This window comes from Sapajus apella, unplaced genomic scaffold (genome assembly GCF_009761245.1).
Source record: "Sapajus apella isolate SASKATOON/1434 unplaced genomic scaffold, GSC_monkey_1.0 scaffold17, whole genome shotgun sequence".
In the NCBI taxonomy this organism is placed as follows: Eukaryota; Metazoa; Chordata; class Mammalia; order Primates; family Cebidae; genus Sapajus; species Sapajus apella.
In genome coordinates this window covers 14226842-14252128 of record NW_022436957.1, presented here as the reverse complement: position 1 = coordinate 14252128, position 25287 = coordinate 14226842, and the positions used below count along the sequence as shown (strand labels likewise).

Genomic DNA, 25287 nt, shown 5'->3' with positions numbered 1-25287 from the left:
ATGATATCATATTTCATCAAATCAATGGTATTCCATTGGTTGTGGGCATTATTTTATGTACTATTAGGAAAGGAAGAGTGCTGTCAATTAAACCATGAGATGATACTGATTATAAGATACATCCTGATTTCCGAGATAAAATTGTGTGCCTTAGAATTTATAAAATGTAATCTCTTTTTCAAAGAAACAGAAGCTATTCATTCATCTACCATGTATTAAGTAAAATTTAACATATACAAATAAATTTTAAGTTATTCAGCTGCGTACAGTGGCTCACACTTGTAATCCCAGCATATTGGGAGGCCAAGGCAGGCAGATTACCTGAGGTCAGGAGTTTAAGACCAGCCTGGCCAACATGGTGAAACCTAGCCTCTACTGAAAATACAAAAATTAGTTGGGCACAGTGGCTCAGGCCTGTAATCTCAGGAGGCTGAGGCAGGAGAATCGCTTGAACCCGGGAGGTAGAAGCTGCAGTGAGCCGAGACCATGCTACTGTACTCCACCCTGGGTAACAGTGAGACTCTGTCTCAAATAAATAAATAAATAAATGAAATTTAAGTTATTCAAAATAAGCCTACCTGATATAAAAATAAAATGTAGACTAAGGAACTCATGATTGCTAAAAAAAAAAAAATGAATGAAGGCAGTCAGGACTGTTTTAACACTGGGGCTCTTTTTAAAAGAAAAGGGGGAAAAAATCTTTGATTTAGTAAACTTTAAAGGGTTTTAAAATGTCATTAATTTTTTATTGGCGAGTAAGACCCAAATTGTTTAAGAGTAATTTTATTTTTAATATTGTACTCTCAGACACACATGTGAATTGATACAGGTTAAATTAACGGAATAAGATTAGTAACTTTTTGGTGGTGGGAACAACTAACTAACTGTTCATTGCTCCAAACTCAAGGAACACAAAAATTCCAACTTACCTTCACCTACAACCCCAAGGATCTCAAATTTATTCATCACATTACCAATGTTAGGAATCTTCATGAAGACAAACTCCTCTTTTGATGCAAGCCATAAAACATGGCACCAAAAGAACTTCTTAGAAAGCTGTGCAGTTAAGAACAAAAACCCTTCTGAAGGAAGAAATTCTCACTGGTTGGTGGGAGCTTTCACATATCTGTTCTAATCATCAAGTATTAAATGATTTCCTGAAAAAAACAAACACAATTAAAAGCCATAAGTTTTATATTTACAGTACTCTAATAACCTATCCTACCTTTTTAGTTATTTTCAATCCATTTTAATGTTTTATACATTTAAAATGAAGAAGAAACCAACAGTAATAGGAGGGAAGAATCCAAAATGGAACGAATACAAACAAACAAATGAGCCTCTCTGTATTTGAAATCATTAATATAACCATACTTTAGGGGATGAGGGCAAATGAATTAACCACAGGTAACTTTTGAAAACAGCATTTTCACTATCTACTCTCCTAAGGCTAAAAACAAAAAGAATTATAAACAAATACTATACTCTACTTACATACCTGCTTTTATACAGTGACATGAAACTTGTTTGTGTGTATGCTAAGATTGGGCAAAGAGGTAAATATTCTGTGAATATACTGACCTTGGTTTCTTAGTCTCATAAAAGGGAGTAACAAATATAAAAAGGGAGGAGGCTTGGAGTTGGAGTTAACAATACAAGCTGTTTTTTTATACAGGGCTATAGAAAGATATAAATATTTTTGTGTAAATATACACTCACATACCTATATTCCCTAGCTCCGTCTGCTGAGAAGGCCTAGAAGCAATGATACCCCTATAGCTATGAACACAGCTGGTGCTCTAATAAAAGGAACTACGGTTCCTTGAAGAAATGGCTGATTCCAAGGCTAGGGCAGGAGACGTACAATAGGAGCCTAGGGTATATTTTTGTGGAGCCAGAAAGGAAATGCTCAAAGAATGATAGGGGTACCTCAAAAGGACACAGGAATCAGACTGATGTGACTCCCAGTGGCCTAACTGGGAATATTCGAGCAACAAAATAAATAAGCACAGTAACAGATTATAACCCATATAATTTTTTTTTTTAAGTGCTTACTGACATAAATAAATGGGGGAGAAGAGAAAGCTCTTTTGGGGATTATAATTCCAAATAATAAATGTAGTGATGGAATTAGAAAATCGTCATTTGGCAATCACTCTTGTTAATAATTATTTCAAGCAAGTATGATCAATATATGCTAAAACTAGTGGTTGAAAGTTTGATGGAAAACAGGATATTATCTAATCTCAAAGTATCTCCCCACAAGATACCTATTAATTACAAGAAGAACAATAGTAATTTTACACTGAAGAATCCTGCCAGACACCACCTTAATTAAATGATCAAGTTAACATCATCAATAAGAGGACAAAACCAACATTATATGCCGCCTGATAGGATGCATCACGTCACCACTTCTGTGGCATTCCTGCCAGAAATGCAAAACCTGAATCTAACCACAAGAAGCAATAGACAAGCCCAAGTTGAGGGACATTTTACTAAATAACTGGCCCATATTCTTTTAAAATGTCAAGGTCATGAAAGACATGAAACAACTGAATAACAAGAAGCGACAACTCCAGATTAAAGATTAAGAGATATGACAATGAAATATAATGCATGATCCTGGATTAGATCCTAGACAAGAAAAAGATTTTTTTCTTTTTTTGCTATAAAGAACAACTGATACAATTCAAATTTCATAGATTACAGTACTGTTGTCAGTTTTCTGATTTGCCTATTAGTACTTTGGTTATATAAAACAATGCTCTCATTTTGAAGAAATAGCACTAAAGTTTTTAAAGGGGCATCATGTTTGCAACTTAAACCACTGAGAAAAATTACATCCGTATATGGGAGAATAGAAAAAGAGACAGAAAGAATGATAAAGCAAATATGATTAAAGTTAACACTTGGAAAATCTAGGTCAAGGATATAGGAAGTAGAAAATTATTTGCAAGGTTTTTGCAATTTTTCTCTAAATCTGAAATATTTTCAAAATAAGTTCTTTTGTTTCAAAAAAACCTATCGTATCTCTAAGAAGAATAACATTGGTAACAACACAAAATATTGTTTTAAAAGGAAGAAATAAATCTAAACAAGTAAAGAAGTTCCTCGCTGCCTGTAAAATCTGAAACTTTTAACAAGAATACCCCATGTGATGTGGATAAGTACTGTCAAGAAGTGCCCTTTCACACAATGACGGTAGGAATGTAAATTGGTGCAAGTTTTCTAAAAAGCAATATATACACAATTAGGTGATTTTAAAATATACATATCCTGATAAGGGCATCTGACAAAAACCTACAACAAACATCATTCTTTTTTTTTTTTTTCTTAATTGAAACAGTTTCGCTCTTGTTGCCCAGGCTAGAGTGCAATGGGACGATCTCGGCTCACCGCAACCTCCGCCTGCCAGGTTCAAGAAATTCTCCTACTTCAGTGTCCTGAGTAGCTGGGATTACAGGCATGTGCCACCACGCCCAGCTAATGTTTTCTATTTTTAATAAAAATGGGGTTTCTCTACGTTGGTCAGGTTGGTCTTGAACTCCCGACCTCAGGTGAACTGCCTGCCTCGCCCTCCCAAAGTGCTGGGATTATAGGTGTGAGCCACCGCGTCCAGCCCAAACATCATTCTTAAATGTGAAACAGGAGACACAGTTCCTTTAAAACTTAAGAACATATGCTAGAGGTGGTGGTTCACGTGAATAATCCCAGCACTTTAGGAAGGCAAGGTAGGAGGATTGCTTGAGCTCAGGAATTAGAGATCAGCCTAAGCAACATAGGGAGATCCAGTCTCTACCAAAAAAAAAAAAAAAAAACCTAGCCTGGTGGGCATAGTTGTGGGAGCTGAGATGGGAGGATCACTTGAGCCCAGGAGGTCAAGGCTGTAGTGAGCCGTGACTATGCCACTGGACACCAGCCTCAGCAATAAATAGCATGAGACCCTGTCTCCAAAAAAAAACAAACAAAAACATGACAAGGAGTTCTGTTATTAATACTTATTAACATTAGTATTAAACATCCTAGCCAGGCACAGTGGCTCATGTCTATAATCCCAGCACTTTGTGAGGCTGAGGTGGATGGATCACTCATGCTCAAGAATTCAAGACCAGCCTAGGAAACATGATGAAAACCTGTCTCTAGAAAAAATACAAAAATTAGGTAGGTGTGGCGGTACACATCTGTAGTCCCAGCTACTCTCAGAGGGTAAGGTGGGAGGATTGCTTGAGGCCAGGATGTCGAAGCTGCAGTAAGCCATGATGGCACCACTGCACTCCAACCTGGGTGACACAGCAAGATCCTGTCTCAAAAACAAAAAACAAAAACATCCTCATGGGTTACAGCTGCCTTAGTAAAATAAGAAACAATAAATGACTGAAATGTATGATTGAAAAGAGGGAAACAAAAACAGAATTTACAGACATTATTACCTTACAGAAAATTCAAAAGAATTCATGAATTATTATTAGTAGTAGTATTTGGCAAGGTAGCTGAACATAAACTTAAGACACAATTATCAAATGGATTTGTAAAGATCATTTGTAAGAAACAGAAAATGCAATTTTTAAAAATCATGTTTATGGGCGGGGCACAGTGGCACACACCTGTAATCCCAGCACTTTGGGAGGCTGAGGCAAGCAGACTGCTTGAGTTCATGAAGCAATTTGACAAGACTGGCCTGGGCAACATGGCAAAATCCCGTCTCAACAAAAAATACAAAAATTAGCTGATGTGGATCACATGCCTGTAGTCCCAGCTACTCTGGAGGCTGAGATGGGAGGATGGTTTAAGCCTGGGAAGCAGGGGCTGCAGTGAGCCAAGATTGCGCCATTGCACTCCAGCCTGGACAACAGAGCCAGACCTTGTCTCAAACGAAAACAAAAACAAAAAACATGTTTACAATAATTAATAAAAAACACATAAGATTTAACAAAAGATATTCAAGATCACTTTTCAAATATATATGTAACTTTACTCGAAGACGTTAAAAAACACCTAAATAAGTTATCCAAATTTTATGGCTAGGAAGATTCAAAACTATAAAGGTATCAATTCTTTCCATATTGATCTATGAAATCCCAACAAGGTTTTCTAAAGAATTAAGACAAGTTGATTTTAAAATATATATGGAAGGGCAGAGTTCCAAGTAGAAGCAACACCCTCCTACTACAAGTATGAGCAGCAAAGAATAAGAGAAAGAAAAGAGTAAGAATGATCAGAAAAGTTATAAAAGCACTAGGCTTTGAGGGTAGGATCTGGCAGGATGCCATACTGAATATGTTGAGGATTATAATAGAGTGATAGGAATTAAGGCAGGGTGGTTCTGGCACAGATAAATAACTCAGCCAATAGAACAGATGTGAGAGCCCAGAATAGACCATCTTCGGTATCCCTACAGTTTCCTACAGACCTCACAGAAGTCAGAGTAACTCTTGAAGCTAAGTCAGATCGTGTCACTTCTCATTCAAAACCCTCTAATGGGCTCCCATATCATTAAGAGTGAAAACCAAAATCCACATGAGACAAGGCCTTGACCTCCCCCCTTCTGATATCATCTCCTACTAGTCTCTCCCTTGACTAGCTTCACTCCAGCTACACTGACCTCCCTTCGCTATACTTATTTTAGAAAACTTAACTTTAGTTCAGTAGAATCTAAAAATTTTAAAGGATTACTCTGACATTTAGAGAAAAAGATGTAACAATTTGAGAAGAAACAAATGTTTATTCACTCATTAAGCAAATAATTACTGATTGCCTCCCCTGTTTCAGGATAAGACACACAACACAATGGTAAACAAAACAGGCAAGGTCATTACCCTCATGGAACATTTTGCTGGTGGAGAAAAAATATGAGACTATTATCTTGTACTTTGTTATGAAGGAGGGAAAAAGAATGATTACTCAGACAGGGAGGGCTTCTCTAAAAAGGTAACATTTGAGCTGAGATGGCAATGACAAGGAGCCAGCTATATGAGAATCCGTGTCAGCCACATTCCTGGTAAAAGACGCTCAGAGCATTTCTGAAAATGAATCATTTGTTCATTTTCTATGGCTAGTTTGAAAGAACACCCAGGAAATATTTAAATATTCTACTCTCTGCCAATAATGGTATGGTTCATTTCAAAGGAAACGAGATAAAAATCATTCTCATTAAGACGACCCAAAAAGTTCTGTATGTAAGTATTTATAAAGAACATTTGTGGCTGGGCGTGGTGGCTCACGCCTGTAATCCCAGCACTTTGGGAGGCCAAGGTGGGCCAATCACAAGGTCAAGAGATAGAGACCATCCTGGCCAACGTAGTGAAACCCCACTCTACTAAAAACACAAAAATTAGCTGGGTATGGTGGCACATGCCTGTAGGCCCAGCTACACAGGAGGCTGAGGCAGGAGAATTGCTTGAACCTGGGAGGCAGAGGTTGCAGTGAGCCAAGATCGCACCTCTGTGGCAGTCAAAACTGAGTAATAAAAACTGGGAATCAGGCCAGGCAAGGTGGCTCATGACTGTAATCCCACCACTTTGGGAGGCTGAGGTGGGTGAGTAACCTGAAGTCAGGAGTTTGCGACCAGCCTGGTCAACATGGTAAAACCCTGTCTCTATTAAAAATACAAAAATTAGCCGGGCATGGTGGTACACACCTGTAATCGCAGCTACTCGGGAGACTGAGACAGGAAAATCACTTGAGCCCTGGAGGTAGAATTTGCAGTGAGCCAAGATCATGTCATTGCACTTCAGGCTGGGCGACAAGAGTGAAAACTCCATCTCAAAAAAAAAAATAAATAAAAAGGCTGAGAATCCAAATGTGAGTGGGGCCGGGCACGGTGGCTCATGCCTGTAATCCTAGCACTTTGGGAGGCTGAAGCAGGCCGACTGCTTGAGGTCAGGAGCTTCAGACCAACCTGGCCAACATGGTGAAACCCCATCTCTAGAAAAAAATACCAAAAAATCAGCCGGGTATGGTGGTGGGTGCCTGTAGTCCCAGCTACACAGGAGGCTAAGGCACGAGAATTGCTTGAGCCTGGGAGGTGATAGTTACAGTGAGCCAAGATCACATCACTGCACTCCAGGCTGGGCGACAGAACGAGACTCGGTCCCAATAAAAACAAAAAACAAATATGTGAGCGGATGTCAAGAACGGTCCTTTAAATACCACTATTCATACTGAGGGGAAAAAATGCCATATTGGATTTAGCTGCAATTTTATATGAATATCGCTGATCAATCATTTTTTTTAAGGCATAAAAACTAAAACACTTTAGTTCTGGTGATGGCAAACTACGTATCTTGGATGAAATGTCCCTTTACACACAAATACAAATGCTAGAGGAAATACTTTTTAGAAACATCTTTAAAGCTCCAAACACTTAACAAGATTGTAAAGAAACACCTAGCTAAAATCAAAGCAAAATAGAATCCAGAGAGATAATCCAAACCACCCAAAACTATTTTAGCTTTTCTAGTATTTGAAGATCCAGATAATGAGAGAAAAACAGGCTTGCTCTTGAAATCGTTACAGATCAAGGAACACAAAAGTCAAAGTCAAGAGTGTCTCAAAATGAGAAAGTCTGTTAGCAGTAATTCATTGTATATTTCAAAATAACTAAAAAAGTAGAATTGGGAGGTTCCTAACACAAAGAAATGATAAATGCTTAAAATGATGGATACCCCAATTACCTTGATCATTACACATTGTATGCCTATATCAAAATATAACATGTACCCCATAAATATATGCAACTATTATGTATCCATAAACATTAAAAATAAAATCTTATGAATAAGGAGAAAGTTTGATAAACCACCACTCACTTGAAGCCAAAACCCCAGGATATACTCCCAGGATAAGAAAAAAACAGAAATAAATCAACCCTTGGACAAACTTGAATTGTATGTTTATGTCATCTGGGTGATCTAGATAAAAATCTTTAAATGTACCCTGGATGAAGGTGGTTCCACATTCAGATTGTTAGAGCCACCAGTCATCTGGGTGAAACAAAGAAAAAAAGCAATGCTCTAAGGGAACATGGCATCAACCAAGGCCTCACAATACTGCTACAGATAATTTATCATTTACAATGTACAGTACTTAATCAAAAATGGCCAAATACACAAGGTAAGATACCACGAACAAGAACCAATAGAAACAAGTGAAAATGAAAATGACCCCAAAAGGCACCTGTAATCCCAGCTACTTGGGAGGCTGAGGCACAAGAATCACTTGACCCAGTAGGGAGAGGTTGCAGGAGCCAAGATGGCACCACTGCACTCCAGCTTGAGTAACAGAGCAAGACTCCATCTCAAATAAATAAATACATAAAATAAATTATAAGGACTGAAGTAAAAGGACATTCTTTTTCCACAACTAAAGTATGTAAGCTTAGTCACAAAAGAAATAATTAGAAAATAATGCATATTAAAAGATAATTTTTATCTAAGTATTGCAATATTACATTAAACAAGCAAATTTAACTGTTCTTTCTCTCTTTCTCTCTCTCACAGGGCTCAAGACACTACATAATGTACTATGTTTAGTGGTCAGTATCACAATAATAAAAGCAAAAAATCCCAGTAACTGATAACCTGGATAGTGAGCATTTGCCTAAAACCATGCCAGATGAGGAACTAGTAAGGAAACCAGGTGAGTTTGGCCTCAGTGAGAGATGACTGACATTCAAATGTCTGAAGACTCTGGAAAAAATGGAATAGAGCCAGTGATTTATTTCAGGGAACAGAACTAAGATCAGTGGTAGAAGCAAAAAGAAGACAAATTTCAGCTCAGTAGTGATTGGACGCAGGTAAACCAAAAATAAAATCCGAAATTAGTCAGGTTTGGTGGAGTGTGTATGCAAACCCAGCTACTTGGGAGGCTGAGGCAAGAGAATCACTTGAACCTAGGAGGCAGAGGTTGCAGTAAGCCAAGATCGAGCCACTGCACTCCAGCCTGGGCAACAAAGCAAGATTCCATCTCCAAAAAAAAAAAAAAAATTCCTAAATTCCCCAAATGACTGAACGAACTCCTTGGCCAAGGGCACCCCACAGAAACCTGAATAACTGAATTCCCAGTCAGGGAGGGAGGGAGGTCAGGCATACCTCGCTATACTCCCTTCTTTTTGGATGGCGATCATAAGACTGGCAAACCAGACTCTGTGGCAATAAGATACCAAATTATAAACAACACCTAAGGTCAGGCAAAGCAGAGGTTAAGTCATGCCCTACAAACCGTAAAACCTCATCACAGATTTTTAACCTATTATAAAGCCTAATGTGGCTTACTTTCCAATCTGACTCTGATATAGCATCACATGACAAATAGCAGATCCTGAAGGCAATCAAAGTATTTTACCCCAAAATATATTTCTTTGACATATTTTGAAATAACTGCCACAGGGCCAACAGATTGAAATGGCCCTCAAAGTTGTCTTTTGGAGTAGGGGAAATTTGCATCTGTAGAGAATCTCCTTAATGCAGCCAGGCCTTCCCTTTCTGGGCCTTTCTCCCATCCTAGGAGAGATCAACTGAGAGCCTGACACCTTTAAGGTCTGAAAAGAGACATTTACCATCTATCCTCCCTGAAGGCTGCTACCTATGAGGATTTATGTAACAAGAACCTTGGCCTCCACAACCCCCTTATCTTAACTCTAGCATTTCTTTCTACTGACTTCAAGTCTTAAAAAAAAAAAAAAAAAAAAAAAAAAATTATCTCTTTCAAACAACTGCCAATCAGAAAATCCTTCAGTCCACCCCCACCTTGGCTGAACCAACGTACATCATCCTCCAAGTACTGACTGATGATTTTGCCTACAATTCTTCTCTCCCTAAAATACGTAAAAGCAGATTACAACCTGATTGCCTTGAGCATACTTTGTCAGGGGTTCATGAGACTGTTCCTCAGACCATGGTCACTCATATTAGCCCAGAATAAGCCTCTTTAAAATATTTTACAGCCTGGGCGTGGTGACTCACGCTTGTAATCCCAGCACTTTGGTAGGCTGAGGCAGGCAGATCACGAGGTCAGGAGTTCGAGACCAGCCTAGCCAACATGATAAAACCCCGTCTCTACTAAAAATACAAAAAAATTAGCCGGGTGTGGTAGTGGGTCCCTATAATCCCAGCTACCGGGGAGGCTGAGGCAGGAGAATTGCTTGAACCTGGGAAGCAGAGTTTGCAGTGAGCCAAGATCTCAACACTGAACTCCAGACTGGGTGAGAGTGAGACCCCGTCTCAAAATAAATAAATAAAATATTTTACAGAGTTTGGTTTTAACATTAACAAAATGATCAATCATCAATGGTTACTCATTCATTCTCATTTGTGTTATACTTGTCAGGTGACTACAATCAGAAAGCCACTATTGTAGATACTTCAGGATATAGTGGTGAACAACATGGAACACGCTCCTGCTCTCATGGAACTAAAGGAGATAGACAATAAATATGGTAATTTCAGACAGTGACAAGCATTATAAAGGATATAAAATGAAGTCTTATGATAGAGTTATGGCAGTTGGGAAGGGGAAAGGTCCTTTAGGTAGGAGATCTGGGAAAGGCTTGTCTGAGAAGGCAGTATTTCAGAGAAATCTGTCACATGTAAAAAATCAAGCCACAGGGACAGGACTATGAGAAGAGCACTGAAGACAGCACAGTGTTAGAGAGCTTGATAAGTTCAAGGAACACAGAAGGCCTACATATCTGAAGCAAAACAGACAAGGAGGAACCTTGCAAGTGGCAGGAAGCGGCCTCTGTAAACCGTCTGTCCCTGCTAGGAAGGAATCTTGTACTAAACTAGATGCCCTCTAAGGTACCTACCAATGTGAAGATTCTAACTCTCTCAAAAATTGTTGGAGTTTTTTATTACCAGCCATTAACTGTGTAAACAAATAACCAAATGCATTTTAAGGTGAATCTGACTCACACTAAGAAATACTCGTAAAATTAAGCAATGCTTCTGCATTAGCACACAAGCAGGTACCTAACAAACTGCCAGAAATGTAGGCTTATAATTTACTTCACAGATTATTAGTATTGAATTTAAGAACTGCCTGGGCCTTCAGTGTTTTCTTTGTTACTAAAATTATAATCTTCATCTCAACGGGTCTTTTCTTCTTCCCTAAGAGAGTACAAAATCAGTTGAATTATGAGTTTTGTTTTTGTTCCTGGCATTGTTTTTACACATCCAAATGAGAGAACCATTTTGTCACCGAAAATTGCAGACGAATACATTTGGTACATGACTAAACTTCTGTTATAATCAGAGTTCAAATAGTTTGAAAGCATCTTAAAACTCAAGATCCTCATATAGAAGAAAACCATTTCTATACAAAGTACAGCCTTGGGAAAAACACCCTAATTAATTGCCCTCTTATAAAGACTTCTCCATGCTGAATACAATCAAGGAGATAAAACACTCTTGCTTAGTTTTCTTTCTACATGCGACCATCTGACCCATAATTAATAGGATCTTCATTTTGCTTTATTCTCCCAATAGTGGAGAGTAATTTTATTTATCAATCCATCCTTTATAATTCAGTTCCCCTTATTAAATCAAACAGATACTTATCATGACTTATACACAATTACTAGCATAAACATTTCAAACTAACAAACATGTAATGTGCCACCCCACCCTCGAACTTCAGAATCCTTCCACAAGGTAGGAAATCCAGTGCCAACCCAATGTATCTTCTACCAGCTACTTGATACTTCTCCCAGCACTGCCAATCCAACTAAACTCCCAGTCCTTCCTAAGAAAATGAAGGTCTTTGGATTCAGATTGAAAACAGAGCTAAGGCTGGGCGCAGTGGCTCATATCTATAATCCCAAACACTATGGGAGGCAGAGGCGGGTAGATCACCTGAGGTCAGGCATTCGAGGCCAGCCTGGCTAACATGGCGAAACCCCACCTCTACTTAAAAAAAAAAAAAAATAAAAAGATAAGGAGGGAAAAGGAAAGAAAACAGAAAAGAAAAACAGAGCTAAAATGGGATCAGAGCCAGGCGCATGGGCTCATGCCTGAAATCCCACCACTTTGGGATGCTGAGGCAGGCCGATCGCTGGACTCCAGGAGTTAAAGACCAGCTTGGGCAACACAGCAAAACTTCATGTCTACAAAAAAATAAACCAAGCATAGTGGTGCATGCCTGAGTCCCAGCTACTCAGGAGGCTGAGGTGGGAGAATCATTTGAACACAGGAAGTCGAGGCTGCAGAGAGCCATGATCACACCACTGTACTCTACTGTGGGCGATGACCATGACCCTGCCTCAATAAAATAGGATCAGAGAAACTCAGAGTTCATACTAAAACCGTACTATTTAATATACCCTACTGGTTAAAAAGGTTCTGAAGACATCTTTATAAAAATATAAAGATCAATTTTAACATGGTTTCTCCAGGGTAATATTTTCTGAACTACGAATTCTTTTAAAACAAATTTACAGAAGCTGGGAGCCGCCTAGATTTTGCTGGATTGATGTAGGTCAGAAAATGTGGTCTAAGTTATTGTCCTCAACTCCAAAAAAAATAACCTTCACATGAAAAAGGAATGGAAGGAACTGATGTCCAAGACTTGAAGAACACCTCCAGGCTTTATATGAATTTTTAAGACCATTGACCTGGATGAATTTCATGTTTGAAATGCTGTAAGACTTTCAAAATGAAATTGCTGAAATTTAGTAGTCTTGGGAGTCACAGGAAAAAGAAGAGGAAAACAAAGACTGGCCAAGAGCAAATGTCACATTTTCCAGAAGGGGCAAAACAGTACATTCTGTAAACGCTACACCTAAGAATTTATAATTAAGCAATCATTTAGTGTTTTGAGAGCTAACCATGTGCCAGGTACTATGATAGATTCTGGGGACATAATAGTAAAGGAAACAGACAAGATCCCTATCTCACAGAGTTTAATCAAAGACTCACACAGTAAGTATAAAACAGTAAATATTAGTGCTATGAAAGACATATACGGTGCTGGAAGGGCTTATGACAGGGGTTTTCCATCTATTAGGAAGAGTTGTTGGCTCTCTTAGAGAAAGCAATTAGTGAGTTGAGGCCTGTAGAATAATTCAACATAAACTGATGGAAGAAGGGGGATGCTTCAGAAGAAAATGATTTATGCAAAAGTTCCAAGTCAGGAGGGAACAGGGTGACACAAGAGACTCAAAGGTGGGGCAGGGAGGGGTGGGAGTCAATAACATAGTACAAGGTGAGGCTGGAAAAATAGCAGGTTGGGCTATTTAAAGAAGCATAATCTTTACCACGGGACATAAGGACTCATAGGAGGGTTTGGACAAGAAGAGGAGGGGTGGGTTCAAGGGGTGGTATGATAGTCTGACTATTTGCCGTTTGCAAAGATCACACAAACTACAGAGTAGAGAATGGCTCAGTACCTGGAAGGGGAGATGTCATTTTGGGGGTAGAACAGCTAGGAAGCCATGGCAGCCACCCAGATGAAAGATAAAGGCAGGATGGACTAAATTGGTGGATATTAAGAGAAATGAATAGATTTACGATATGTTGGAGAGGAATTCAATACCACTGAGGAAGAATTAGAGACAGGGAGGGAGGGAAAGAGGAAGCAAGGATAACTTCTTGGTTTTGGGCTTAGGCTACCTATGAGTAGAGAGGCATGAGAGATGCTGTTTCCTGAGGAAGACTAGAAGAGGAAGAGATTAAGGAAAGGATAGAAGAAATCCAAGATTCCATTTTGGTCATGTTAAGGTTGAGTTTAGATATCCATAAAAATGGAAAAGGTAAAAACCACAGGAGAAATAGAAATGAAAACCTGAGGAAAAGAATCTGCAACTTGTAACTATCTCAAAACACAGGAGGCTCCTGCTGCTCATTAAGAGGGGTGGAAACCCAATTTTTAAAACAGGCAAAGTGATATGAACAAACAGTTCAGAGAAAAAGAAACACAAATGGCTCTTAAACATAAAAAAAAAAAAGACTCAAATTTATATATAATACAAATTGAAGATTAAAATCACACGGAGATACAATTTTTTACATTAGCAAAAACCAAAAATAACATACCATGTTGATGAGAGCATGAGAGAATTAAGCTTGCTCATACACTGCTGGTGGGAATATATATCAAATTGGAAGCCAATTTGATAAAATCCTTCAAAACCAAAACATACACAGCAATTACATTTCCAGAATTTATCCCCAGAAACACATAGACACACACCATATAGTGTATACATACATTATTTACTGCAACATTGTTTGTAAAAACAAGAATGGAAACAGTATAAATACATATCAATAAGGGCCTAGTTAAATGAATTACAGTAAAACCATTCAAATATGTTAAGCTAGAGAGGAAGTGAAATATGTTTGTACAGTACTCTAATCAGCATTTCATAAATTTTAGTTATGTTGTCACTAATTTATCTTCCAACAAGTTAAAATTATGCCTAAAACTATTTTAATTAAATACCATATCTTTTTTGTATACTGTGGTTCAATACTGAAGAAAGAGAGTTACTGTTTGTAAAAGTTTGAAGATCTACTAAATGAAAAGTATGCAAGTACATGGTAGAGGTTATTGATCCTGAAGACATCACGAGATTTCAAACACTGCCAATGACACGGAAAATTCACAAAGGCAGCTTCCAGGCTAAACATTGTTAATATTTTGAGAAAAAAACTCTTTTATCAAGTCTCCAGGCTCCTGGTCCTTGTGGCTATAAACTGCAAACTATATGAGAGATTTTCTAAAACCTAGGTTTCTCTCACCAAGCCAAACTATCAAATTTATGGTTGATCTTGATTTTTGTTTCCGCAGTTAAAAAATAAGTCTCCTCAGTTGGATGATCTCCAAGTTCCTTTTTAGCTTTCAAGTCCCACAATTTAATTATGAACACTAGGACTCTTTCAAATTGAAAATGAGCACAAAAATCCTCAATAAATAAATGTAAATTCCTAGGGCACCAATATAAAATATATAAAACCTACCCTCTTTTTTCATTACGGTTCCAAATCATTTACCAAGGTAAGTTTCTAGAGCAACTGAGTAAATTCATTCTAAAACAAGAGAAGGCACGGAGTGATTATCTTTCAGCATATTTCAGAGAAACAGGAAAAACAAAGTAAGTGGAATACTACTGGCCAAACAGCTGGTGATGAAGCTATTCCTGTGTGGGTCACTTATGTTAAAGGGAAAAAACAAATAGTAATAATGACTAGACAGCAGCAACTTTGCAAGGCATGGGGAGGAAGTCTGGGATGTTTTCCAAATGTATTGGGAGGAAGTTATTTTTATTTATAGAGATATTTATTTGTGTCCTATTTAAAATATAGAAGAAACTGAAGAAAAATCAAGTGAAAATCTTGTACTTCCTCAGCTGTTTGTGCTGCTAACTTCAGAAGGGTAAGTAAAATTACTTTCACCATACAAATAATAGTCAAAAATACAAGCAATTTCATCAAGACCATTAACTGATAAAAGCATTCACTTAAATTCCAAAGAGATCTGAGAAGCTAATAAATAATAACGATTTTAAAAAGAAAAGATAGGCCAGACGCAGTGGCTCACACTTATAATCTTAGCACTTTGGGAGGCTGAGGTGGGTGGATCACGAGGTTAGGAGATCGAATCCATCCTGGCCAACATGGTGAAACCTCGTCTCTACTAAAAATACAAAAATTAGCTGGGTGTGGTGGCGTGTGCCTCCCAGCTACTCAGGAGGGTGAGGCATTAGAATTGCTTGAACCCAGGAGGTGGAGGTTGCAGTGAGCCGAGATCACGCCACTGCACTCCAGCCTGGCAATAGAGCGAGACTCTGTCTCCAAAAAAAAAAAAAAAAGAAAGAAAGAAAAAGATAGACTCTTTCCCTCAAGGAGGATACAATTTTTTTTTTTTAAAGATATGGTTAAGGGCACTTTTGAGTTATAGTTCTCCCACATACTACCTTAATGATAAGCTGAGCAGTCTCTTGAAGCTTTGGAACGTTTCCATTTGTAAGTTGGAGATCCATGTGCCTACCTGAGGGCTTGTTTTTTTCCCCCACAGCATGCGTGGTATCTTTTCCAATATCAATTCTGATTCTATGATATCAACGGAGTATCCTTCAATTCAATCCACAGGTTTAAGGACTCAGTCTCACAAAACTGCCCTCACTTCAGATTCCTGTCACAAGTCCCAGGTCCCCACGCTATCCACACTTCTGTTCAACTTGGCTACAAATGTTGGGGTTCCCACAACTCACTCTCCTCAATTTTGATAATTTGCTAGCGTGACTCACAGAACTCAAGGAAATCCATTACTTATGTTTACTACCAGTTTCTTATAAAGGATACAACTCAGGAACAGCCAAATGGAACAGATGTACAGGGCAAGGTATGAGGGGTAGAGGAGCCAGTACAGAGCTTCTGTGCCTTCTCAGAGTGTACCACCCTCCTAGCACCTCGATGATTTTGACAAAGAGTTAAACTCTAAAATATCTGAAGAAATTTATTCTGAGCCAAATATGAAGACCATGACCTGTGATACAGCCCCAGGAGATGCTGAGAATGTATATGTGCCCAAGATGGTCAGACTATAGCTTGGTTTTAACTGCCTTAATTTTGAGAGTGTGGTAGGTAGAGAAGAGCTCTCACTATGTTGCCCAGGTTGGTCTCGAACTCCTGGACTCAAGTGATTCTCCCGCCTCAGCCGCCCAAAGTGCTGGGATTGCAAGTAAAAGACCACAACGCTCGGCCCCCTACAGCTTGATTTTGTACATTTCAGGGAGACATAAGACATCAATCAATACATGTAAGATGTACATTGGTTTGGTCAAGAAAAGTAAAATAACTCAAAGGTGGGGAGTGGGGAGCCTCCAGGTCATAAGTAGATTCAAAGATTTCCCGATTGCCAATTGGTTGAAAGAGTTTATCTAAACACCTGGAATCCATAAAAGCTCCCTTCTATGGTTTGGGTTACGATAAGGGGTTGTGGAGACCAAGGTTCTTATTATGCAGATGAAGTCTCCAGGTAGCAGGCTTCCTATGGAATAGACTGCAAATGTTTCTTATCAGACTTAAGAAGGCAGCCTGTGTGGTGGCTCCTACCTGTAATCCCAGCACTTTGGGAGGCTGAGGCTGGCAGATCACTTGAGGTCAGGAGTTCGAGACCAGTGTGGCCAACATGGAGAAACCTCGTCTCTACTAAAAATACAAAAACTTGCTGGGTGTGGTGGCATGCATCTGTAATCCCAGCTACTCCGGAGGCTGAGGCTGGAGATTCCCCTATCCCCACCCCAGGTCTTAAAGTACTATGAGAATTGCTTGAACCTGAGAGGTGGAGGTTGCAATGAGCCAAGATCATGCCACTGCATTCCAGCCTGGGTGACAAAGCGAAGACTCCATTTCAAAAAAAAAAAAAAAAAAAAAGACTTAAAAAGGTGCCAGATGCTATTCTCTCCTGGACCAGTAAAAAGACCTGGAAAGGGAAGGGGATCGTCTATAGAATGTAGATTTTTTTTCCCCACAAGAGACAGCTTTGCCAGGGCCATTTCAAAATAGAGAAATATATTTAGGGGTAAAATACTCCTATTTCTTTCAGGGCCTGCTATCATGTTGGTATCTTATTGCTACAAAGAGTCTATGTTTTAACATTAATGCCTGAATTCCAAAGGGGCAAAAGTATAATGAGGCATGTCTTTCCTATCATGGCCTGAACTAGCATTCAGGTTAGAGTGCCCTTGGCGAAAAGGCGAGTTTCATTTAGTTGGCTGGGGGGCTTAGAATTTTATTTTGATTTACAGTGTGTTCACCAACCCACAAGATTCTAGGGCACCATCATTTAGGAAAGTTTCATTACGTAGGCATGGCTGATTAAAGCACTAGCCATTGGTGACTGAGCTCATTCTCTTTCCCTTTTCCCCTCACAGAAAGTCTGGGGTGAAGCTAAAAGTCCTAATAGTGCTGCCTTCTTTCTGGTGACCAGCCCCCATCAGAAGCTATCTAGAAGGTTCTGCCAGGAGTCATCCAGTTAGCATGCAAAAGACACTCTTATCACAGTCATCTTCATAATACTAAGATAATACAGCAATTGTTACATTTATTTTGAACTACATAAAATCCCTTTAATTAAGATACCCCCAATACATATGGCAAAATGACAAAAATTTTGAATCTCCAGATTCAATAAATTCAGCTGAAAATCCTGAACTCTTAGCTTGCCATTATGAGTTGGCAATGTCTACACTGCTCTTGATGGTCTGTCAGGGCCTCTCTTCAAATGCATTATTAAATATTAAAGTTTTACTGCAATTAATCTCAACATTTTAGGTTTCATAATTTCACCTTCAAGTACCTTCAAGAGGTACTTTTTCCTTGTTTACTCTGGCCAGAATCCCCATTTCCTCTTCTGTTCCATAATAGAATTAAGAAGTATTTGAATTTCAAAAGATCGATTAGCAGAAAAACACCACTTAGCTACATCACGTTAATATCAAAAATCAAGAGCTCAAACAAATCATTTTTTCACATTAGTCTAGCTAGGAAGTGATCCCCCCACCCACAGACGGAGTCTCATTCTGTCACCCAGGCTGGAATGCAATGGTGCAATCTAGGCTAACTGCAACCTCCGCCTCCTGGAGTTCAAGATCCTCCTGTTTCAGCCTCCTAAGTAGCTGGGATTATAGACATGTACCACCACGCCCAGCTAATTTTCGTATTTTTAGTAGAGACAGAGTTTCGCCATCTTGGCCAGGCTGGTCTTGAACTCCTGATCTCAAGTGATCCTCCCTCCTTAGGCTCCCAAAGTGCTGGGATTACAGGCATGAGCCACTGTGCCCAGTGTGACATGAAAACTTAGTACCTACAAAAACAGCTCACAGCCAGGCACAGTAGTTCGTGCCTCTAAACCCAGCGCTTTGGGAGGCCAAGGCTCAGATTGGTTGAGACCTGGAGTTCAAGACAAGCCTGGGCAACACAGCGAGGCCTTGTCTCTGCGAAAAATTCAAAAATTAGCCACGTGTGCTGGCCCATACCTATATTCCCAGCTACTTGAGAGGCTGAGGCAGAAGGATAGCTGGAGCCCTGGAGTTCAAGCCTGCAGTAAGTTATGATCACTACTGCACTCCAGCATGGGTGACAGAAGAAGACCCTGTCTAAACAAAACAAAACAGCTCACCCCAATTTCGTTCTAATTATTGAAAAATTCCTACTCACCAGAAATCTGCAGAGCCACTTCCACCTCTCTAAGCCTTAGTTTATTCAGTGGCAAAGTGAAGAAATCCTCAAATCTCAGAAATCATTTAAAGCACTGAGAGTCTAAGATCTACCCTATTCAAGTTCAAAAAACATTTATTAAAAGCATCTATTACGGCATGCCTGCTGTTCATATATGCAAACTTTAGGCTAACCACAATTCTTATCTATAGTCAATTCCGCCTCTTAAAGCAGGGGAAAAACAAGAAAATCCACTGGTCTTTCTTCTTTTCTTGTGCACCAAGATATTCAGAGATTTTTTTTCTTTAGAAATGAGGAAAAAGATGTAGCTAAGTGGAATATGGAGAAGGAGAAGGAGAGAATAAAGCAGTGAATAAGGAGACAGTATCTTCTACCACAAGGTAATTAACAATTTACTCATTCAATAAAATATTCATCAAGCACTTATTTGGAAGCTTCATTAAAGATAAATCTGAATGAAAAGTTTCCTCAGAAGAGTTTCAACAAGGTGCCCTGATTGAAGGAAACCAATCATGTCATAAATTTGCTACATTTTATGTGAGTCACAATACATGATAATCATAATACATATTCCATCCTTCAAAATAGACGACAAAAGGAAACTTCAGTATTCTAATAATGCCTTCTACAATACCAGGGAATATAAAAGACTTTTCTTAAAATGAAAATATTTAATTGCCCAATTTCATACCCAAGTTAAGGCTAGATGCCATTGTGCTGGACTGCTTTTTAAACAAAAAACTGAGATTTTCTTTCATGAGAAAGCAAAAAATAGGCAATTAAAAGAAATGTTGGTAAAAGTTTGGTTCAGGCATTTTAAATGCAAATATTCTAACTCATATGACAGGTTGTAAGTTCAAGCTACTAGTGCTGAATCACATATAACAAAGTCTTCCCTGCTTTCCAAAGTGAAGAGATACTAGAAAAGCAGAAAACATGATTAATTTTTACTTGGAAAATCAGAAAAACCTTCATTGAAGAGGTGATATCTGAATTCTGGAAACAAGAAGTTTAGCTAATAGACAAAATGGGTAAAGGCATTCTATGAAAAGTCTGTGCAAAAATGAAGGTTTAAAAAAAAAAAAGTTTGGAGAATGCAAGTAATGCAGTGCATCTGAAATCCAGGGCAAAAGTCCAGGAATAGCAAGAAAAAAGGCATGGACAAAATCATAAAAGGTCTTCTGTACCATGCTAAGAAGTCTAGGTTCTGCTTCAGGCTAGTAGTTTTCAAACTTTGCCCTATACGGCTCAAGGGGCTTTTTGAGAAAGGCAGAAACAAAAGTAGAGTGCCCTCCTGCTTCAATCAGACAACACTGTTGCTTTCTCTCTCTTTTAAAAAAAAAAAAAAATCTTTTTTTTTTTTTTTTTGAGACGGTATCTCCCTGTGTCGCCCAGGCTGGAGAGCAGTGGCACGATCTTGGCTCACTGCAGCCTCTGCCTCCAGGGTTCAAGCGATTCTCCTGCCTCAGCCTCCTGAGTAGCTGGGATTATAGGCGCACGCCACCATGCCCGGCTAATTTTTGTTTTAGTACAGACAGGGTTTCACCATGTTGGTCAGACTGGTCTCAAACTCCTGACCTCATGATCCACCCACTTCAGCCTAAAAAAAATCTATTTTAACATTGTATTTGTCTTTAAAAAAAGAACAGCAGGCTCAAATGGTGTCACTCAGGTTAAGGTTCCAAGTTGCCAAAACAAAACCTAACTTGTTTACTTGTAAAATCTAACCCCCTAAGAAATCAGGAGAAAGATGATAGCCAAATTCCATTAAGCTAAGATTCCCTGTAAGAATGACCAATCCACTATTTGATTCTTGGTCCTGCTTTCCTCCACTTTTTTGTGGGCACAAAATATACCTACTCAGTCTAGGTCATTAGAGCTCTTTCTGTTTTGTAGACTGGATGATGCCTGGTCCATGAATTGTTAATAAAACCCATCAGATCTCTGAGACTCAATTTGTTGAAATTTTGTTCTTTGACAACCTGTATTTAAAGAAGGGGTCTAACTGCCTTACAGGAAGTTTGAAGGCTACTGCCACAGACAACAAGAAATCAAGAGAAGGTTGAAGTTGAGTATTTTATCAGTGTCGTACTTCAGAAAAATCACCATTGGAGGCAGGAAGAGAGGGTAGAGACACTAGTCAGAAAGCTGGTGATTTACAGAGACCAGAAACAAAATGATGAAATTTAAACTGAAGTGCAATGGTGAGAATAGAGAAAGGCAGATAGAGTTGAGATATTTAAGAGATGTAATCAAAAGACACAGTGACCATTTAAAAATGAATGAGAAACGGAAAAGTTCAGATGAAAATAAAATTTCTGCTTTGATCTGTAGGCCAGGGTTTGTAAAAGCAAAAATTATATGGAAAACAAAAAAAGAAAAAAAATTCTGCCTTGACTACTGGGTATATCAGGACTCTACTAACCGAAACTGGGAATACAGATGAACATATGGAAAATAATACTACATGAATGACAACTATGAGGTCTTAGCTGTTACTTATTATGGGCAACATGGTGAGACCCTGGCTCTACTAAAAATTACAAAGTCAGCTGGGCATGGTGGTATCTTCTTGTGGTTCCAGCTACTCAGGAGGTTGAGGTGGAAGGATCACTTAAGCCTTTCGCAGAGATTGCAGAGAGCAGAGACTGTGCCACCACATTCTAGCTGGGGTGACAGAGGAAGATCGTGACTCAAAATAACAATAATAATTCCCTATAGATTTAGCATCCAGTAATGATTTTTGAGATCCTGTCTCGAAACAAACAAACAAAAAAGATACAGGGAAAGAAACATTCTAACAATTCATAAATAATTAAGAATTGATTATGTGGCCGGGAGCAGTGGCTCACGCCTGTAATCTCAACACCTTGGAAGACCAAGACAGGTGGATCACTTAAGGTCTGGAGTTTGAGACCAGCCTGGCCAACATGGTGAAACCCCATCTCTACTAAAAATACAAAATTAGCCAGGCATGGTGGGGCACACCTATAACCCCAGCTAATCAGGAGGCTGAGGCAGGAGAATCGCTTGAACCCGGGAGGCAGACGTTGCAGTAAGCTGAGATTGCGCCACCACTGTACTTCGGCCTGGGTGACAGAGCGAGATTGTCTCTGTCAAAAAAAATTTTGATTATGCATATTTATAATAATATCTAACAGAAAATGAACTTGTAAACAATACTGCTGTCATTACTATCAGTAAATAGATTATCCATAGTGCATTCTACTTCATAGTTCCATAGTACCAACTAGTTAACTACTTGTGCTTCTAATTTCATGAAAATGACACATAAAGCACTTTGAAATACAAACCATCATCTTTCTATTCAGGGAATCCAGAATCTGATAGATAGAATAAACCCTGTACATTCATTATAGCAAAGAGGAAACAGATCTCATCTCCAGATCTCCTAATCAGCTGAGAAGAAGCTGTCCTCTGGCTTGACCAAAGGACTCTCTCCATTCACAATAGAGTAAGTGGGAAAATTAGACAGCCTCCTGGTGACTAAGGAGCCTACTTCTCAATGTGGTGTCATCATTTTCCTTGAAGTAACTCCTAGTTTACATAATCATAGACACAGGATTCAATACAGAAACCCACAGACATTCCAAATTTAAATAGTTTGTTATCTGCTATTTTCAATTGTTCAGACTAACATAAATTTTTTTTTAACTTTTTAGTTTCTAGACTGATATGTCCTCCTTAGAAAATGAAAAATTATTTCAACAATCCAAGACCAATTAAGATGATGAGGCTGGGTGCGACAGCTCATGCCTGTAATCCCAGTGCTCTGGGAGGCTGAGGCAGGTGGATCACGAGGTCAGCAGTTCAAGATCATCCTGGCCAAGATGGTGAAACTACATCTCTACTGAAAATACAAAAAAATTAGCTGGGCATGGTGGCAGGTGCCTGTAATCCCAGCAACTGTGGAAGCTGAGGCAGAGAAATGCTTGAACCCGGGAGGTGGAGGTTGCAGTGAGCCAGGATGACACCACTGCACTCCAGCCTGGGCAACAGAGCAAGACTCCCTCTCAAAAAAAAAAAAAAAAAAAAAAAAAAAAAGATGAACGAGGAGTCCATCCACTGCTTTTGGCATAAACCCTTCCTCTACCTGGATCCTTCTTTCTAGTCTTTTGAGAATACTGACACATCTGGCTGTCATCCCTCACTAATTATGTGACCATTAGCAAGTTACGTAGCCCCTTTAAGCCTATTTTTTCATTCATTAAGAGAAACTGATACTACCTACTTAATGGAGAGGATTCAAGATTATATGAAGCCTCTGATGCATAGAAGCCACATAATAGAGAATATTGTTACTAATTAAAAGATAACACTAATGAAACACAATAGATGACGTAATAAGAAGGCTAACAACTTTAGAAAGAGGGATTTATTATATCATCTCAAAGAGCGTGCATTTAAAGGGATTCTCCAAATGAGACAATTTATGTCAATGCCCAAAAGAATAGATTCATGAAATGTCATTAACATTTTAAGAGCAGTATCTGTATTAAGAAAAATAAAACATTTTAAAGCAAACAATTTCAGTCTTGCCAGCTCTGATGACAATTGTATTATTTGCAAAGTACTGTTATTTTATCAAGTTGAACAATATCACTGAAAAATTTTCTACTCCACCTTAACAATTTAGAACTATGCTAAATCTAGAACAACTTCTGAACTTGCATTGCACTATCATCATTATTGATCATTTACAGTTATATAAGTAAAGATACCTCTCATTAACTGTATGAAATAGAACATCTTCTGTTGTGCTAAGAAAAAAAAAAAAAAAAAAAAAAAAACAAGAATTGACAAACTGAAGAACATCTAGATGCAGAATTCCTGAAGTATTTGTTTGAAGGAAATAAAAGCATCTGAGTGGGAGGAAAAGCAAATGTGCTTCAATTACCTTTAGCCCCAAGAAGTTTCATGAAAGACATCACAGAAACAATACACACACAAAAGGGATGGTTACAGGACTATAAATGGAAGTAGTCTGCCTGGGTTATGAAAAATAAAATGAAGCTTCATTCTCAAAAGATAAAATACAAAGAGGTGAGTTAGAGTCTAAATTCTAAAGAACTGTTGTTATAAATCAGTATCAAAGGATATAGAAAACAAGATGAGGCAATGAAGATTACTATTTAGAATATATTAAATATATCTACCTAATGCTGTTTCCATAAGTAATACTTTATTCCAACAAAATTAAACCAAAGAGAAGTACTTCCAGAATGGCAGTGAGAGGTGCCCATGTGGACCCTGGACCCTCTCCTCAGCAAAACAAACTTAACTAGGACAAAGAATACAAAAAAAGAAGGAAAATGAAGAAACTATTTACAGTCTGCAGAAACTGCCCTAAGGACATAGGGCAAATGCAGAAATATTTAGTCAAGAAAATCTACTGAATCTTGGTAAAAGGACCATATCGGAAAAATTTGAACCAGGACCCACTTCCTTACATGCCTGCTCCTGCTCCCTCATCCCCAGCTCTGTGCCCAGTGAGTGTAGCCAAGACACAAGTTTCTCCTCAGGAACAGTAGGTTGCGAGAATCCACATCCCCTGCCACCACTCACAGCCTCTGTTTCATGCTGCAGAAACTATTCCAGTCAAGCAGAGCTGCCTCCACCTGACCTCATTCATAGGGCAGCAGCTCTACCTCAGGAAAGGAAGGCTGAGAATACTGAAAATGGAACCAAATGGAAATTCTGGAATAGGAATGTAAATAATCAAAATAAAAGATTCATTAGCACCTAGATCCTGCTAATACCATTCTATGATAAAAGAAACCAGAAGCCAGGCACAGTGGCTCATGCCTGTAATCCTAGCACTTTGGGAGACCAGGGCAGGCAGATCACTTGAGCCCAAGAGTTCAAGACCAGCCTGGGCAACATGGTGAAACCTTGTCTCTACAAAAAAATACAAAAATTAGTCAGGCATGGTGGCCCATGCCTGTAGTCCCAGCTACTCTGGAGTCTGAGGCGGGAGGATCACCTGAGCCTGGGAGGTCAAGGCCGCAGTGAGCCGTGATCGTGCCACTGCACAGTCCAGTCTGGGTGACAGAGTGAAGCCCTGTCTCAAAAAAAAAAAAAAAAA

General features: G+C 38.9%; 1 protein-coding gene across 4 annotated transcripts in view; it reads right to left on the bottom strand.

Moving 5' to 3' along the window:
• CDKL5 (cyclin dependent kinase like 5) overlaps positions 1–25287 on the bottom strand; it is a 209824-nt gene that overhangs the window by 140104 nt on the left and 44433 nt on the right. For all 4 annotated transcript variants that reach the window (XM_032286023.1, XM_032286025.1, XM_032286022.1 and 1 more), the window contains exon 2: positions 930–1157. In XM_032286023.1, coding sequence (XP_032141914.1) covers positions 930–993 — 64 coding nt within the window. In that variant the 5' untranslated portion in view covers positions 994–1157. The remainder of the gene's footprint in view (positions 1–929; positions 1158–25287) is intronic.